Raw genomic sequence first — 17,122 nt, 5'->3', positions numbered from 1 at the left:
TTTAAATTTTATAAATAAATAAAATTTTACATATAGAAAATATGAATGTACATATACTGAATATATATTTTATATAATTTTCATCTGGATAAAAAAAATAAAACTGGACTAGAGGTGTTGCCCAGTGGTAGAAATGTGGTTTGCATGCACAAGGCCCTGGGTTCTATCCCCAGTACCAAAATCAAAAATACATAAATAATAACCCAATTATAATAGATATATTTGAAAAAATCCCTAGTACTTATCATTTGTTTGTTTTTTTCTTTTCTTTTTTGTATTAGAGATTGAACCTAGGGACACTTTGCCACTGATCTACATTCCCAGTCTTTTTAATTTTTTCCTTTGAGACAGGGTCTCTCTATATTTCTGAGCTGACTGGAACTTGTGATCCTCTTGCCTCAGACTTCCAGATTGCTGGGATGACAGGTGTGCACCACTGCACCTGGCTTCTTTAAAAAATTATATCTATACGTGTGTGTGTGTGTGTGTGTGTATGTGTGTATGTGTGTGTGAGAGAGAGAAAGACACACACACACACACACACACACAAAGACCCATGTCTGATTCTACTTCTTCTGAACACTGATTCTGCTCAAAAATTCCTTTTGGACTGCTAGTCAAGAAATTCCAGTATCTAGGGCTGAGAGTGATAACCTGGTGAGTGGCTAGTCAGAGGAAGATGCCATATTGAGGATTCAAGCCAAGATAACTGGAAAAATTAAATCCTGGACCAGCCAGGTGGAGTGACTGTCATCCCAGCTATTGGGAGACTGAAGCAGGAGGACTGCATGTTTGAGGTCAGCCTCAGCAGTTTAGTAAGACCCTGACTCAAAATAAAATAATAAAAAGGGTTGGGGATATAGCTGAATGGTAGAGTACCCCTGAGTTCAATCTTCAGTAGCATGGGGGAAAAAGTCCTGGACCAATACTGCAGTCATTAACAGCCACACTGCCTACTGAACACCGCCTACATGGTTATCGACTATGGTGCTGTGGTGTGTCACCAGTGTGACCAAGCATACTAATTTATTCACCAGATACATTGGGGATATCTGTCCCTGTGCTACATTCAAAGTCCCAGAGTACAAGAACTACATTATTCACAGGAACAGTTTATTCTTGCTCCACTATATCTATTCCCTAGTATCATTTCCTGGGATAGAGACCTGGGGGCCTCGATCATGCTAAGCACACACTTTACCACAGAGCTACACCCCAAGCCTCTGTATCCCCTAGTATCTAACATGCTACTTGGCATGCTAGTAGGTAATCTGTAAATATTTATTGAATGAGTAACTATATGTACTTGGTATTATAGTAAACTCCTGTCCTTTTCCAGCTTAAAATCTACGAGTAAAAATAAGACATGTACAAAATTCCTGCATTAGATTTTTGTTTCTAAGTTAGGATTTATTGATCTTAAGACAGCTGAGGGCTGCGGATATAGCTCAGTGGTAGATTGAGAGTTTGCCCTTATTCATTTATTTTAATTTCTCTCAACCACTGCAAGTTTAGGGTTATTGTTTTACTTTGTTTTTATTTTTGAGGATTAATAACAAAGCACATATCTTGAGTCTACTCCTTGAGTGAAACATCAGTCTCACTTATCTTGTAAGTCTACTAATAACAAGTTATAGACTAAATTTTAACAGCTTTTTTCCAACAAATAATATGCGAGGTTCCATTTGCTCTTTAAAACAAATTCCTCAATTCCTTCACAGAGAAATGTAATCATATTTTTAACCAATCATATACCTGTCAGTGTTTCTTTTAAAATATAAGTTATTTTCCATTTAGTTTGCTACCTACCTTTAAGTCTAACTTCCTTGCCATATACCTAAATTACACTAGCTCTTCTCTCCTGTTGGTCATTCCCTCTTCAACTAATCTTGCCCTGTTTTTCCAGGCTTCCCTTAATGAAACAACACTCCCATCTAGTCTGGAAACCACTGCTCTATGACAACAGTCTGTCTTCTTGCTTCCAAAGAATGGGCCACATTCATTCCCCTTTTAATATCTTTAATACCCAAGTACTACCTCTACCAGGAAGTCATCTATGACTGCTCCATCCTAAACTCCTTAGGCTTTGTCTCTGTAGTCTATATCCTTGACTTTTTTGCATAGCTTTCCTGTTCCTATGTCTTTCTCCCAAAAAAGATTTTGTACCTTTTTCACTAACACGTATTTGTCTAAAGTCAATGAGAATCCAATATAAGGTCCGTAATTAAAAACTTCATTTATTTGATGGATGTGAATATTTCTTTATAAAAAAGTCACTCTATCCTTGCAGTAGTGCATTATGCTAATCAAATTTTAATTAAATATATTGTATTCTATCAAAACCAAGATATTTAAAAAAACAAAATATTGATGATTATAATATGTCCCATTATTTTAGGTACAGCTAAGAAAGAAAAACCATTGCCAATTAAATTATGACACATCATCAATTAAAAGATATCCCAATTTCAGAGAAGCTAAAATGTCAAAAAATGTGCATTTACAAATTGATGCAATATATTGTGTTTTAACGCATCTAGAAGACAAAACAGTGCCGTACAGGTCAATATTTATAAGTATTGAGTTTCTAGGTTTTTAACCTATGATCTTATTTGTTCAGCCCAATCCCTGAAAAGCAACACTGTGAATGTTAACCACAAAAGCAGAGACTGTACAGTTGAACTGCATATAAACACATAGAACAAACAAAAGTGATTCAGTCACATAAAGTTTAGAAGAAATACTACAGTCAAGTCACATGTTTGGATTATATTACAAATAAAAAATTAACTTTTTGACAGTTGCTTATACTTAAAATGTGTGATGACAAGAAGAATTAAATATTAGATGTTAATGCACGTTTTTATCTTTGGAAAAGTCAAACTAAGCAATCAGAAAAATCTCAGTCTTGCAGTAGAATGACTTTACATCTATCCCGGAAGCTGAACAATAGTGCTTGTTGCTTATGGGGCCATCAGGAAAAGCCAGCTGTGGATTTCTTTCTAGTACAATTGATTGCTTCCGCTGTATATAAAATTGAAAGAATTGGGTGCTTGAGTGCGGAAAAAGGATATCCTGCTACACAGCTCCTATTTCCTCACAAAGGCTATTACTGAGCTTTTTGCCATTAATTCACATGCATTGGATTATCCTGTGATGAAAGACCAAAAGGCTTTTCATTTTTATAGTCTCTTATCTCCTATTTATTGGCACCTCTCTGGAGATACCTGCTCTTCTCCCAAGACTAGCTAATTGCTAGGATGTCAGAAGGTGGCTAATGATGGACTTCCTTTTCAGAGACTAGTTGTGAACCCATCTCCACTTTTTCTTGGGGTGGCATTTCTCATTGCTAATTTCTGGGTTCTTTCATTATTCGAAATGACAGATGCTGCATTTTCAATGCCAACTTTCAATCCCTGCCCAGTGTATACTTTGAGACCAGCAAATGACTCATAAATCCTCTGTATAGACCTGCAGTGACCAGTGTAATAACCACTTGCCATATGTCTTTGACTATGTAAATTCTAAACTAGTTAAAAGTAAATAAAAATTAGAATTCAGTTTCTCAGTCTAGCCACATGTATTCATATTCTCACCTTTTTAGTCTAGCCACATGAAAGGCTGGATAGCCACATGAGGTTAGTGGCTACTGGGTTGGAACAGGCCAGACAGGACATTTCCCTTTTCACTGAAACTTCTGCTGGATAACTCAACTCAGGCCTCCTGAATAGTACACAAAACCATGGATTGAATTAATGTGCTTGTTTTCACTATTAAGTGGGTGTTGCTATTCAACAGATAAAAAATTTCAACTTAAATGAAGTAGTTTTTGTTTTTGTTTTGTTTTTTTGGAACCCAGGATTGAACCCAGGGGCACTTAACCACTGAGCCTCATCCTTGTTCCTTTATATTTTTTATTTTGAGATGGGCTCTCACTAAGGTGCTTAGGACCTCCCTTAGTTGCTGAGGCTGGCTTTGAACTTATGATCCTCCTGCCTCAGCCTCCTGAGTCACTAGGATTACAGGTGTGCACCACCATGCCAATAAAATATTCTTACTATAATGGAAAAACATGTATTCTTTTTTAATAGAAAATTGACCAACATACTAAATACTGGTTGTCTCTGGTAGTAGAACCAGATCATTTTTTTCTTTTTTTTACTTGTATGTGCTTTTCAGATTTTATTTAATAAGCACATTTAAAGATAGCTAAACTCATTCATTTCTTTTATTGCCAACTTCAGACCAAGGTGATCTCATCTGGCCCCTGTCTCTAAGAGAGGAAGTAGTCATTCTGAGCTACTATTTCTTCAGAAATTACTCTCAGGCAGCACCTTTTAGTTGAGAGAGCTGTCTTTTCTTCCATCTTAGCATGAAAAGCATCAGAGTCCTGTGTTTCAGGTTTCTTAGAGCCCTGCTAAACAGAATTAAAAACATCCTTCAGGAAGGCATGATTGCTAGCAATTCCCTCACTCAGGTCTTTGCTGGGTGTTTTGCCAAGATCCATGTATTTGTAGACTACGGGTCATAGTCTCAGTCAAGGCCCAACAGGTAAAGGAGACTCGTCGATTGAAGAGTCTCTGGTTTTACCACTGAGAAGAGAATCATAAAAATAAATTCTTGTTTCCTAAAAGTTCAGACATGATCATACAGGTTTAATTAGGAACAGCAAGCTGTTTACAGCAAATTATAAACTGTATAAAGCAGACCTCAGTGGACACTCCCAATGGATGTCCCATGAACCCTTCCTTCCTCTAGTCCAGATTCAGCAGATCTGGCTTGGTGAAGTAGGGTACTGCAATGCCAGCCAGAAAAGCATTCCATAAATCCCTTTCCAGAACTTTCCATGACCAAAAGAGATGGCAAAAAAGTTCATGGAAAGTCTCTTTGCTTTTTCTTCATTGAAATTTGAAGGCAAGTGCACTGCTTTCTTGACTACTTCTGTTTCTATCCACCAAAGAGACTCCAGAAACAGGATTGGCAACATAACAGTGAGAACACAGACTTTGTGGAGTCAGAATTCTGGCTGTACTTCCTATTTTTTGACATTGCCCAAAGTTTGTCAACTTCTCACAAATCCAGTTTCTACATTCATCAAAAAAAAAGGGGCTGGGGAGATAGCTCAGTTGGTAGAGTGCTTGCCTTATAAGCACAAGGCCCTGGGTTCGATCCCCAGCACCGGAAAAAAAAAAAAAAAAAAAAAAAAGGAGACAAATAATATCAACCTAATGAAACAGTTGTGAGAATTAGCTAAGATAGTACATGCAAAATGGTTGATATAGAGTCAGTGCTCAATTTTAGTTACCTTTCCTTCGACTTATGGAAAGTGATTTGTTCATTAGCGTTTATGTTAAGGAGTAGAAAAAACAACTGTAAAACTCTTAATAAGCCTTACTTCAAATAGAGCCCAGCACAGTGTAATAATTAGTATATGACTTCTGTTTCAGGGTGTACAGATTCCAGTTCGTCACTCCAGCCTTAGCTCCAGAATCACCCTCTCTGGAAATTCTTGACTGCCCACATCCGGGCTGGGCTAGTGGCCCTCCTGAGTACTAGTTACCACCTTCTGCTTTGTAAGCCAGGACACCTAACACTGAACGTGGAGCACTCAATGTTACAGAACGCCTTCTCCAATTCACCAGTTTTATTTTGTTTTATTTTTAATAAAGAGCTTAAAAGGCATGATTTTTCTTTCAGCTAAAATATTAGATTGTAAAAGAAATTTCACAATTGTAGAGGATCCCCAAGAGAACATGTGTTAATGTCCTTGCTTTTAGGTCTTCCTTGTAAAAAAGTTGGTGAAACATTTATTATCATATGATGATGAAATTAGGGAATAAGTTATCTATTTCTTCCACCAGACTATGAGTTTTGTGCAACAGGGATTGTGTCTCATTCATCTTTGAATTTGTAATACTTAACTGCTTATCTTGAGGCTTGGCTCACAATAAAGGCTCCATGGATGTTTGTGGAATTGAACTCAACTCTGTCTTCCTTCCAGTATTTCTGGTGAATATAACATTTCTGCCAAGGAGAGGAACTATTTGACTGATGGGACTTCAGGTCCAGTCCCTAATGGAGAGAGGTATTTGGAAGAGAGGTATTGAACCTATCTGAAACTTGACTTCCCTAACTGGTAGGGTTGTGAAAATTCAGTGAGAAAAGATAATCAAAATGCCAGCCCTACGCATAAGCATAGAAGGTACACAGAAAGATAAAAATGAAACATATAGCTGGGCACAGAGGCACATAATTATAGTACTAGTTAGTTGGGAGGCTGAAGCAGAAGGATTGTTTGAGACCAGGATGATGATGATGATGAGGAGGAGGAGGAGGAGGAGGAGGAAGAGGAGGACGAGGCGGAAGAACAACAACTAGTAGTAGTAGTAGCAGTAGTAGTACCACCCTCAGGGAGGAGGGTGCTTTACCACTGAACTACATTCCCAGCCCTTTTTATTTTTTATTTTGAGACAGGGTCTTGCTAAGTTGTCCAGGCTGGCCCCAGACTTGTGATCCTCCTGCCTTAGCCTCCCTAGTCACTGGAATTATAATGACTGCAGCACAGTGCCCACCGAGCCTAGGATTTGGAGGTCAGTCTGGGCAACATAGTGAGATTCCACCTCAAACATTAATAATAAATAAATAAACAAATAAATAAAACATGTTTCCTTTCCTCAAAAGTCACATTGTGGTTATGAATCTACAAGCTATGAGATGATTCTGGCCATTTTAATCATTTTAAGCAACTCAAAAAGGAGCTGGTATCCATGGTTCATTCCAACTGTGCCTCACTCAATAATCTGATTTACACCCTCCCAACTGAGGGTATATCTTGGTCCTGGTTCCAGGGACAGCCCTGAACAAAAGTTGCCAATTCCTAACATAGAGCATGAACTAGGCAATTATGATCCCCTAAATGTCTATGTCCTCTATTCTAGTGTGCTGGGCCCAGAGTAGCTCTAGCAGGAAACTAATGAAGCCCCAACTTCAAGGTCTTTATTTTAAAAGCTCCTGAAAATGCTAAGAGTTGCTAGAATATTCCCGGTTGAGAGGGAAGCTAGATTGCAATTAGGGACCACTCCTATGTAAGCTTTTCTGATAATTTGCATAAGGAGATTTCTGAAGAAAGAGACTTAGAGAGTTAGGACTGCAGTCATTTGTTGTGATTTTTTTTTTTCTCCTTCTAAAGGAATATTCATGATGGTATTTGCAATATTTTCAGTACTAAGGACTGAAACCAGGGCCTCAAGCATGCTAGGCAAGCACTCTACTACTGAGTTACATTCCCATCCCTTTTTTTATTTTTAATTTTTATTTTGAGACTGAGTCTTGCTAAATTGCCTCAACTACCTTTGAATTTGGGATCCTCTTGCCTCAGCCTTCTGAGTAGCTGGGATTAAAGGTGTGTACCACCACATCCCACTGAAAATTTTGTTTTCTTAAAGATAGCGCCACATAACCTGGATCCTAAGCTGGCCAGGTCCTTCAGTCTGTGCCTAATTTTCTACAATGTCTTGTTCTCAGGGCTCACCAGAAAGTTCCAAGTGGGTGGGTACTATACAGGGGTCTCTGTAGAGGTGGCCACATGCAAGATAGAATCACTGTTGCCACTTGCACTCCTTCTTTGACCCAGGCATACATTGGATGCCTGACACCAGTTCTTTTGAAGTTGGAATGGCTCTACAGATCCCAGCTCCTAACAAGTGGTACCTTTCTCCACCTTCTAGTTGCTTTATCCCTATCTTACAAGCCCAGGTTTAATGTGAGGGTGCCCCTGCTGGTAAGCAAGCTGTTGAGTGGCATGGTAATAGTAGGCTGGAGGTTTAGGAGGAAGGATAAGGGTGTTGTGGGAGCCCCAGGCATGGTTCAGACCTGAGCCATAGATACCAGCTCCTTTCTGAGTTGCTTGAAATGATTAAAATGGTAAGAATCATCTCATAGCTTGTAGTCACAATGTGACTTTAGAAAAAAAGAAACAAATGTTTGATAGTTTCTTTTTGGAGCACCTTCTGTTATAGGGAATGCAGCATCCCCAAGTGCTTCATTAGAAGAAAAAAAATAAAACCTTTATGCTGGCTTCTCTCCTGAGTCTAAAAACAATTTTTGAAATAGTTTCTTTATATCTCCTTTTATGCATCAAGTAGACTTTGAACTAGAGTTAAATAAAGGAATAACCAATTTGCAAATGGAAGGGTAGTCTGAATTTACTTAATAAAATGCCTTTGTTTTTGAATAGAATTTGTTTGTGAAAAAAAAAAAAAAAAGGAACTCGGTTCTTAGCTAAGTGATAACAATGGTGTTCTTTTGTCATTTTTATTCCAAGTCTCTCTAGTCTGCCTGTAGATGGAAAAACCAAAAGCATGCTCCAGTGAAAAAATAAAATAAAAATTTAAAGGCATAATACAGTGAATACACTGTTCTAGGAAAGAAGAGTTTTTCACAGCCTGGCTAAGACACAAACACACTCCAAATAATCATTTCTCATAGTTGCTCCTTGTGTAAAAGTGAGAGAGACAGACAAATAAGCAGACAATCATTACCAAGGAATAGCCAAGATAATGACATGTTATGAGAAGTAGGTGCACAAGGAGTCAGGAGGTGATGCCAGAGAGGGTTCTGGGGCCTAGCACATGGAGGTCTTCAGTGAACTTTAATGTGGGTTCTATCAAGGGATAACAGGAAGCTATCCCTTGATAGTCAGATTCATTTCCAGAGAGATCCTAAGCAGGAAATGGATTAGGCCTGGGAGTGGGAATAGGGAGCAAAATGGAGACAGGAGATCAGTTAGGAAGTTGGTGAGATAAACCAGATGAGAACTTTTTGAAGGAAAGATTCTGGGGACGGAAAGGAGAAAACAGATTCAAGACAGATTTAGGAAGTATATTTGGTGAGCTGGTTGTCAAAAAGACCCACTGAGAGAGAAGGCAGACATTAGGATGACGCCTAGATTTCTAATTTCAATGACTGGTAGTACCTCGAAGAATATAAGGGGAGAAGCAGGTTGGGTGGTAGGGAGAAGTCTTTGACCAGGAGCAGCTCCAGAATCCCATTCAGAAGGAATGTAGGAGCCAGGTACAGTGGCACATGCCTATAATCCCATCAGCTCTGGAGGCTGAGGCAGGAGAATTGCGAGTTCGAAGTCAGCCTCAGAAACAGCGAGGCATTAAGCTGTGAGACACTGTCTCTAAATAAAATAAGTGAGACCCTGTCTCTAAATAAAATACAAAATAGGGCAGGGGATGTGGCTCAGTGGTCGAGTGCCCCTGAGTTCAATCCCTGGCACCCCCCCAAAAAAAAGGACTAGCGATATAACTCTGTGGTAGAGTGTCCCTGGGTTCATTCCCCAGTACCCTACCAAAAGAAAAAAGACAAAAAAGTAATGTAGGGCAGCCGGACCGGCAGGACCGTGTAATTTGTCTCAAACTATGTTTACAACATAAACAACCTGTTTTTACTATACTGAATGTTTAAATACATACAATGGTATGGGTAAGCTATGTAGCAGATTTATGGGGCTTCAAGTTCCCCCTACCATCCTGATTGTAGCATGGGACATTACATTAGTTGAGAGTCTTCTGGTTGCAAGTGACAGAAACCCCCAATGTATGTATGTATGCATTTTTATTGTGTTGGGGATTAAACCCAGGACCTCATGCATGCTAGGCAAGTGTTCTATCTCTGAGCTACACCCCCAGTCCAGTCAACTCACAATTTAAACAAGCTCTGGGATAAATGGAACATTTATCAAACCAAGGAAAAGATAGGCATGGGGCCTTGAAAATGTTTAGATCCAAGAACCCTCCTGTCAGTTGAACTCTCTGTCCCTCCCATTTTTAGTCTTTGTTTCCTGGTGCCTGCTGGCTTTGTTCTCTCTTAGTACAGAAAAACTTTCTTAGACTTATTTTTCCAGCTCAGCTACTAGTGAGAAAACAAAGATCTCTCCTGAAACTGCAGTTTTAACATACTCGTGGGGAAGCATTCTGATTGTTCTGGCTTAGTTCACAGACCCAGTTCTTGAACCAATCACTGTGCCTCAAGGGGTAGGATCTGTACTAGAAGAAAGACTAGGTGGAGCACACAAAATTATTCCTCCAACCTGTGAAACAGGTGGGTTTGGATGGTGATGGGACATCCAGGTAAGGCAGTAGGGCAATTGAGGAGAGTACAGAATTGAAAACATAGATGTTTAATGGCTCAGAAAAGTAACTGATTGCCTTGATAAAATTAATAGCAGGTTGTATCCCACAAGTTGAGTAAACAGATGAACTCATGATCATTATTCTCAGATAAGCTTTCAGCTGTATTTTACAGAAATTTAACTGGGATTGAACAGTGAAGTTCAGAGTTAAAAAATAAATGGTTTGGGGGCTGAAAGAGTGGCTCAATGGTAGAGTACGTATATAGTATGTGTGAGGACCTGGGTTCAAACCCCAGCATTGCAAAAACAAAATAACAACATAAAAACAAAATAAATGTTTTTTTTTTTTTTTAAAGAAAGCAAATCTCAGAACAGTGTATATAGTATGATTCCAATTATGTGAAACATAACATGTGCAATTTGTGTGGGTGTGTGTGTGTGTATGAGCATAGATTCGAGTTTCCCAGTCTTTATATGCATACAGAACTGCTGTTTCCCAGACTCTAGATAACTGCACTTCAACCTTGATGGTTTTTTCATATTCCTCTGGAAGTGCTTGATGAGTAGTCTGAATATTTTTTCAAGTGCAAAATCTTATAGAAAAAATACAATTCATTCTTGTATCAAAAGTCAGGTTCTTTATCTTTACTTATAGTCAGCCATTTATTTCCTCTCTTTGCAATTGGCAGACCTTTTGAAGATGTTCTGCAGTGTAGCCACGGCCCTCACTCCTGCTACACTTTTCAATTCTTGCACCCTGCCCATTCACAAAGTCAACTGAGTAAACCAACAAATATAAATAATATACAAATAGGTATTCTTTGTCTTCTCCTTCTGTCACCTTACCTGGCTCTCAAAGCCTGTGCCTTCACCATGCTGAGATTATTCCCTTAAAGCCTTTACATTTCCTTTTTCCCGCTGGCTTGAGTGTTCAAGTGCTCGTTGAGAACTCAGTTCAAATGTCACCTCTCAGAATGGTCTTCTCTGACCACCCAATCAAAAGCAACAGAACCAACACAGGGCTCTATTTTATTGTCCTGTAGCACTCACTAGCTCAGATTCTATTACTTGTTTATTGTCTTTCTCTTCCCTTTAAAGTGTAAACTTTACCAAAGCAGGGACTTCCCCTCTGTTGTCATCCTCCATACCTACATCAGAGCTAGACACTCAGAATGTTTGTAGCATGAAAAATTATACTGACAGTTCCTGATTTAGATGGTACTTTGGATTTTGAATTTGGATCTTTTCATGAACTAAAATATGCCGGGCAATCCTCTCTCTAAGCAAGGCAGTGACATGACAGTGAGCCACAGGTCCTAGTCAGCCCTGAAAAACAAGTGACACTCTGCAGTGTTCTGTGTTTCTAAGCTGTGATGTTGGGTAGGTTAGGTAAATCCAATGCATTTTTTGCTTATAATATTTTCAAATTACCATAAGTTTAATGGAACATAACCCCGGTAAGTCAAGAAGCATCTATACTGCCCAGGTAGTCTGAGGAGTTTAAATGTGAACAGAATACTGAGAAAGATTATTGGACAAAGCAAGACTTGGTCTTTAATTACTATATACCTGGTAAATTCCTTTTTTATGCAAGATGTTTGTATTATGTACAAATCTTTCTGTTAAGATGGTTAAACCTCTGTTGGTCAACAGAGCAAGTGAACTATATTTCTTGTTCCTAGGAATCTTAGTTCTGTCTCAAAATGTTATTTATGGCCATTTAGAAGTAAGCTACTTTTGGTGTCACATGAAAAAAAACTTCACACAGAAAAATATGTATTTGCACATCCTTTTTTGAGTTTTATTGTACTAAAAAGTAGAATTCACACGGGTCAAAAAAACCCCAACCAAATGCATGCAAAATAGTTTTGTGCACACCTCTAACATGCTACATTCCACTTCTGAAATCTTACCCACCCCCACACCCAGGAAAACAAAACAAAACAAAGGAAGAGTACAATGGGTTGAAAAGTTAACATTATAAAAGCTAGATTCCTAACACAAACACTGCAGAACAAGTCACTCCTTTACAAAAAGCTAATGTTTATCAATGTTAAATTAATGTCCACGTAAAGCAGACAAAAGCTATAGATTCAGTGTACTCCTTACCATGAGCTATTAAAAGTTGTGTTTGGTGTTGTAGGACACCCATAATATTAACTTGAACTACACAAGACCTTAATCCTGACACTACACCAGACTCACAGACACCAGGTGAACCACACTCAACACTACCTCCTTTCCCTGCTATCTTTAAGGTTTGTTTTTTTGTTTTTGTTTGTTTTTGGTAGTGGTTGTGTTTGGTTTATGGTTTTGTTTTGCAGTGCAGAGGATCAAACCCAGGGCCTGGCACATGGTAACAAAGTATCTACCACTGGGCTACATCCCCAGTCCCTAAAATGTTTTGTTGTTTGTTTATTTGTTTGGTAAATAAGAGTCTCAGGATCTACATGAGCTCTAAAATGTGGGGGGAAAATTCAATACAGGACTAAGACGAAACTGTCCTTTTAAGATATTTCCACATTTCCCTTTTTCCTTTTTTTCCCCCCAGTACTGGGGATTGAACCCAGGGGCACTCTACCTCTGAGCTATATCCCCAGTCCTTTTTTTTATTTTAAGACAGGGTCTCACTAAGTTGCCCAGACTGGCCTTGAACTTATGATTCTCCTGCCTCAGCTTCCCAAGTAGCTGGGATTACAGGCGTGTACCACCACACCTGGTTGATCACACATTTTTTTAATGATCATGTGTGTGCACACATGCATAAAACCTTTAAAAAGAGATTTTATGAAAAATTTTAAGAAAAAAAATTTTTCCTTCCAGAAAAGTTGCTGATCATTTAATAGACTATTTTTCGAAAAAACCCTGCTTAGAGCCTTTCTATAGTCTGCAAGCTCCTTGTACCTGTATATTTGAACTTTCCAAGAATAGTAGAATGCTTCAAGGTACTTGTTTGCATCTCCTGAAAAATGTCCAGGCTGTTTCAGCAGAATTTTCTCTGCTTGGTGCTTTGTGTTTATTTTCTTCACTGCATCAAAAGAAAAGAAGGGCCCTCTGGTAGGAGCACATTTATATTCCTCCCTGATGCTACCAGGAGAGGCTGGTAGCTTCACACTTGGACAAAATATGGGCTTCCACTAGGGGCATGACCAGTTGCTTCATTGTCCCTCAGGGAGAAGAGACACACTCTGGTAGAATGGCAGTCCCCTGGAAGTTCTCAGCAGAAAAAGAGTTCTAATGCATTCCTGTAAAACAATTCAAACGTGCAAAGAGAAAATTCAACACAAGAGTGAGGAGACAGCAGCAGAAAATAGGAAAAGTGCCTAAATATTGTGCTCCAGTGCAAAACATCCATGCAAACTGCCTGCTTCAATGCCATATTCAATCAGTACCTTAACGGTGCTTCCTAAAGAGGAAAGAGAGCATTCAGTCTCTAACCTCAGAAACAAAGCTTCTCATTTTATTGCCAAACAGCTTTACCATTATTACCTAACTCCAACTATCACCTATGTTGCAAAGAAGTTTAAAGGCTCAAGTCTATTCCAATAAATACTTAAATAACTGCCGAATAGCTTATACATTCTCAAAGTATTGGCCAAAATGGCAAATCATCCATCTTTTCCTTCCAGCTGTCAAGATGACTGTACATAATCAGTGTGCTCCATTTAAAGGCATATTATGTGTGAAATGAAAAGGATGTATGTATGTATGTATGAAAAGGATGGTGCAGACCTGAAGATCCTGCCAGCTCAGGTGTTCTTACTGAGGTTGGCAGAAAGTAAGGTTCCTCTTCCCCACCCACAGTTTGGGCGTGTTAGCCTATTCTGCCGTCCTGTGTCAGACACTGTCTTTTCTTTCCACAGACCATCGAGCCTGTTTTGGGGGCAGGGGTGCTGAGGAAGACATCATAAGTGAGCAGTTGCAGGTAGGGAGTGAAATACATGCAGAGGACACTCATGCTCAGGAATCTCTTAAAGCAAAACAAAGGCCAAATGCAACCCAGAATCTTTTTAAATCTCCTCTCATATACTACAAAGCTAAATTGGAAAAACCCAATTCCACTTTCCCATCACAACTTAAAAAGGAGCTAAGCCTTCCAGGGGCATAGGATGTTTCAAACTGAAAGAGGGAAGCTCAAGGGCCCATCCTTCCTTGGCTGTTAGCAGCATGAACCAGAGCCCTTCCTGGAGCCTTTTCAACTGCCCAGTGGCTCCCAGAAGACACCTCTTCCGACATCTGGGCTCCCTTTAGACATTTCAAGTTTGTTCATGGCCTGAAGTCTGATGTGCAGAGGTAGCTCCATGACGCTAGTAATGGAATAACACTTCCTTTTTTGGCGAGGAAAGCCCAATCGGTCTTAGCTAACAAGCTCTCAGTTATGGCTCTAAAAATACCCTGCAACAAGCACTGTTTGGCACTTCATTTTGTTTGCCAGAGGAGCTCTACAGAACACAGAATGCTTCGGATTCTCCATGACCGCTCTGAGCTCTGTCCCTACCCTGTTGACAGCGGGGAAGTGTATCACTTTGGGAAAGCTGCTTTTCGTTTTTCACTTTTGAGTTCTTGGAATCCTGTCTTAAGCGTTTGAAGTGCAATTCCAGTCTTGGATTAATTACTAGCTTGGTTTAGAATCTTCATTTGGCTTCTAGTCTGAACTATGCAAATACACAATATGTGTACAGAAGAAAAGACTAAAATTATACTTCAAAAGGGCTCAATCCCTTCCTCTCTTCCCCTTTCTCCCCCCAAAAGAAATATCAGCCTCCTCGAATCCTTCATTGCCAGCAGCAGGAGCAGCCTGGAGCCTCGTCTGCACCAGATGCCTGTGGCTTCCTACACATTGATGGCATGTGCGTGCTTCTTGCACAGGGGTTTGTCCTTCTTGGAGTAGAACGGCTGCCCCTCCAGATTCACATGGCAGACCTGGGACAGAGAACAGACCAGTGTGAGATGGGGCCTTGCAGCCCACATGGTAGGGGCCAGGAGGAGATTTCAGTCACCCCTTTAAGAAAAAGCAATGTCCTATGCCGCTGGGGGAACAGGCTGTTGCTTGTTTCTCCCCACCGTGAATTCTTAACTACTGAAGCAGAGTAGACAGGGTGAACTTTATAAAAATGAAGACTTCCAAAGAAGAACATGGAATAAAATTCAAACTAGATAAATTAAACTTAATGGAATAGAGAACATACACATTAAAGATGTCCAATTCATGCTATCCAAAGGGTATAAGGAACCAATACAAGTTCGCAAGTTGATACCACAGAGAGGATCAACATCTAAGCAAATACTATTAGTAAACTAACAAACCCAACTGAAAAGATTACCCTCAGTAAAAATTATAACCTCCCTGAGATACCACTGGACACCTAGTAATATAGAAAAATAAGTAAAACAAAAAACTTCCATGACTTCTCATCTTTAAACTTACATGACATTAGCCAAAAGTTGGGGGTTGGGTGGGATGGGAGGAGTAACCAGTGAAAAATCAGCAATACCAAAAGGGAATAGGCCTCCTTAAAGATTGCTCAGGGACACATGAATCAGCTTGATGTTCTACAAGGGGTGTAGCAACCCTGAACAAGAGCCATAAAGATGTGCCTACCCTGTAACCCAGTTATGCCACTCTGGAGAATTTAATATTGCAGAAATAACTGCACAGAATAAGAAAGCAGTGTATGCTCGACTAGAAATCTGAAACTACTAAATTTTTTTCTTAATAGGGTGATGATTAAATAAATGTTTATGGTGCATATTTCCACTGGAATGCCACCATGAAAAAAGATAAATCAAATATGAAAGGGTGTATGCAGAGAAAAATATCAGGAAAAAAGCAGGCAAAATTGTATTCCCATATATGAATCCAGTTTGAGACTGCAGACATTCTAGAAGGAAGGGAATTAATTTATCCTTGTTGAAGCTGTCATGGGTGAAGCAGGATGCTAGACACTCTATATATATGATCTCATTTAATTTTCACCAAAACTTCATGGGGTAGGTATACCTTTCCCCCATTTCACAATTGAAAAATAGGCTCAGAGAGCCTAAACATCTTGCTTAAGCCAAAGACAGTTAACTGGAGAACTGGGAATCATGCCCAGGTCTGTAAGGACTCAGTTTCTTGCTAATTTTCCTCATCCTCAACAGCAGAGAAAGGCTGTGTTTACTTGAAATTGTTTTGAGCTTGCAGATTTTCACAGAGGTAACCTTCTGAGTCTATTGGATTATCAATATGTAGGCTGGCCCCCAGGTGGGCAATATGTCACATTGACTGGAAGGTCACATTGACCAGGATGGGCCCCAGCCTTAGAGAAGACACTGAGCATCCCTACTTGGGAGAACAGTTGAGGGCCACATCTAGGACTCTGTCATCAGAACTGCAGGAGTCTCTGCATATAGGTGGGGATAGAGAAATCATACAAACCCCGAAGGTAAGGATAGAGAAGTTGTCCTCCTAGGCTGAGCTTGACTCGGTGAGATCTCTTCACTCCAGAAGAATTGGAGAGGAAAGGGGCACAATGATAGCCCTACTTTGGAGATAATACTTGGGATTGCATATGGCTGCCAGTGGGCCATGGAAACCAATAAGTTAAAAAAAAATCTGAAAACATCACTAGTTGCTGCAGCACTGATGAGTGTAACCAGGTACTATGGTTTGGATGTGGTTTTTCCCCTAAATATTCATATGTTGGAAGCCTGGTCTTCGGTGTGAAGATGTTAGGAGGTAAGACCCTTAAGAGGTAGAATCTCATAGAAGGTTTTTAAGGCGATTTGGAGCTTGCCCTTGAAAGGGTGTAAAGTATTCCTCTTAGGACCTTAGTTTTTGCAAGAGAGCCCTCACTAGAGTTGAACCAATGCCAGCCCTCTGCCCTTGAATCTCAAAAGTTGTTAGTTAAAGAAACCTCCATCCTTTATAAAGTTGGTCTGCCTTGGATATTTTGTTATAGTAATGCAAAGCTGGCTAATAAACCAGGGTTCTTATGGATG

At 39.6% G+C, this 17,122-nt stretch overlaps 1 protein-coding gene across 4 annotated transcripts in view; it reads right to left on the bottom strand.

Annotated features, from left to right (window-relative positions):
* Positions 1-12,831: 12,831 nt before the first annotated feature.
* Positions 12,832-17,122, bottom strand: part of Ldb3 (LIM domain binding 3) — a 61,632-nt gene continuing 57,341 nt past the window's right edge. For all 4 annotated transcript variants that reach the window (XM_047552030.1, XM_047552032.1, XM_047552031.1 and 1 more), the window contains one exon: positions 12,832-15,061. In XM_047552030.1, the coding sequence (XP_047407986.1) occupies positions 14,972-15,061 (90 nt within the window). In that variant the 3' untranslated portion in view covers positions 12,832-14,971. The remainder of the gene's footprint in view (positions 15,062-17,122) is intronic.

The sequence above is a fragment of the Sciurus carolinensis genome, chromosome 5 (assembly GCF_902686445.1).
Source record: "Sciurus carolinensis chromosome 5, mSciCar1.2, whole genome shotgun sequence".
NCBI lineage: Eukaryota > Metazoa > Chordata > Mammalia > Rodentia > Sciuridae > Sciurus > Sciurus carolinensis.
Note: the sequence above shows the minus strand (reverse complement) of the source record. Positions and strands in the feature narration are given on the sequence as shown.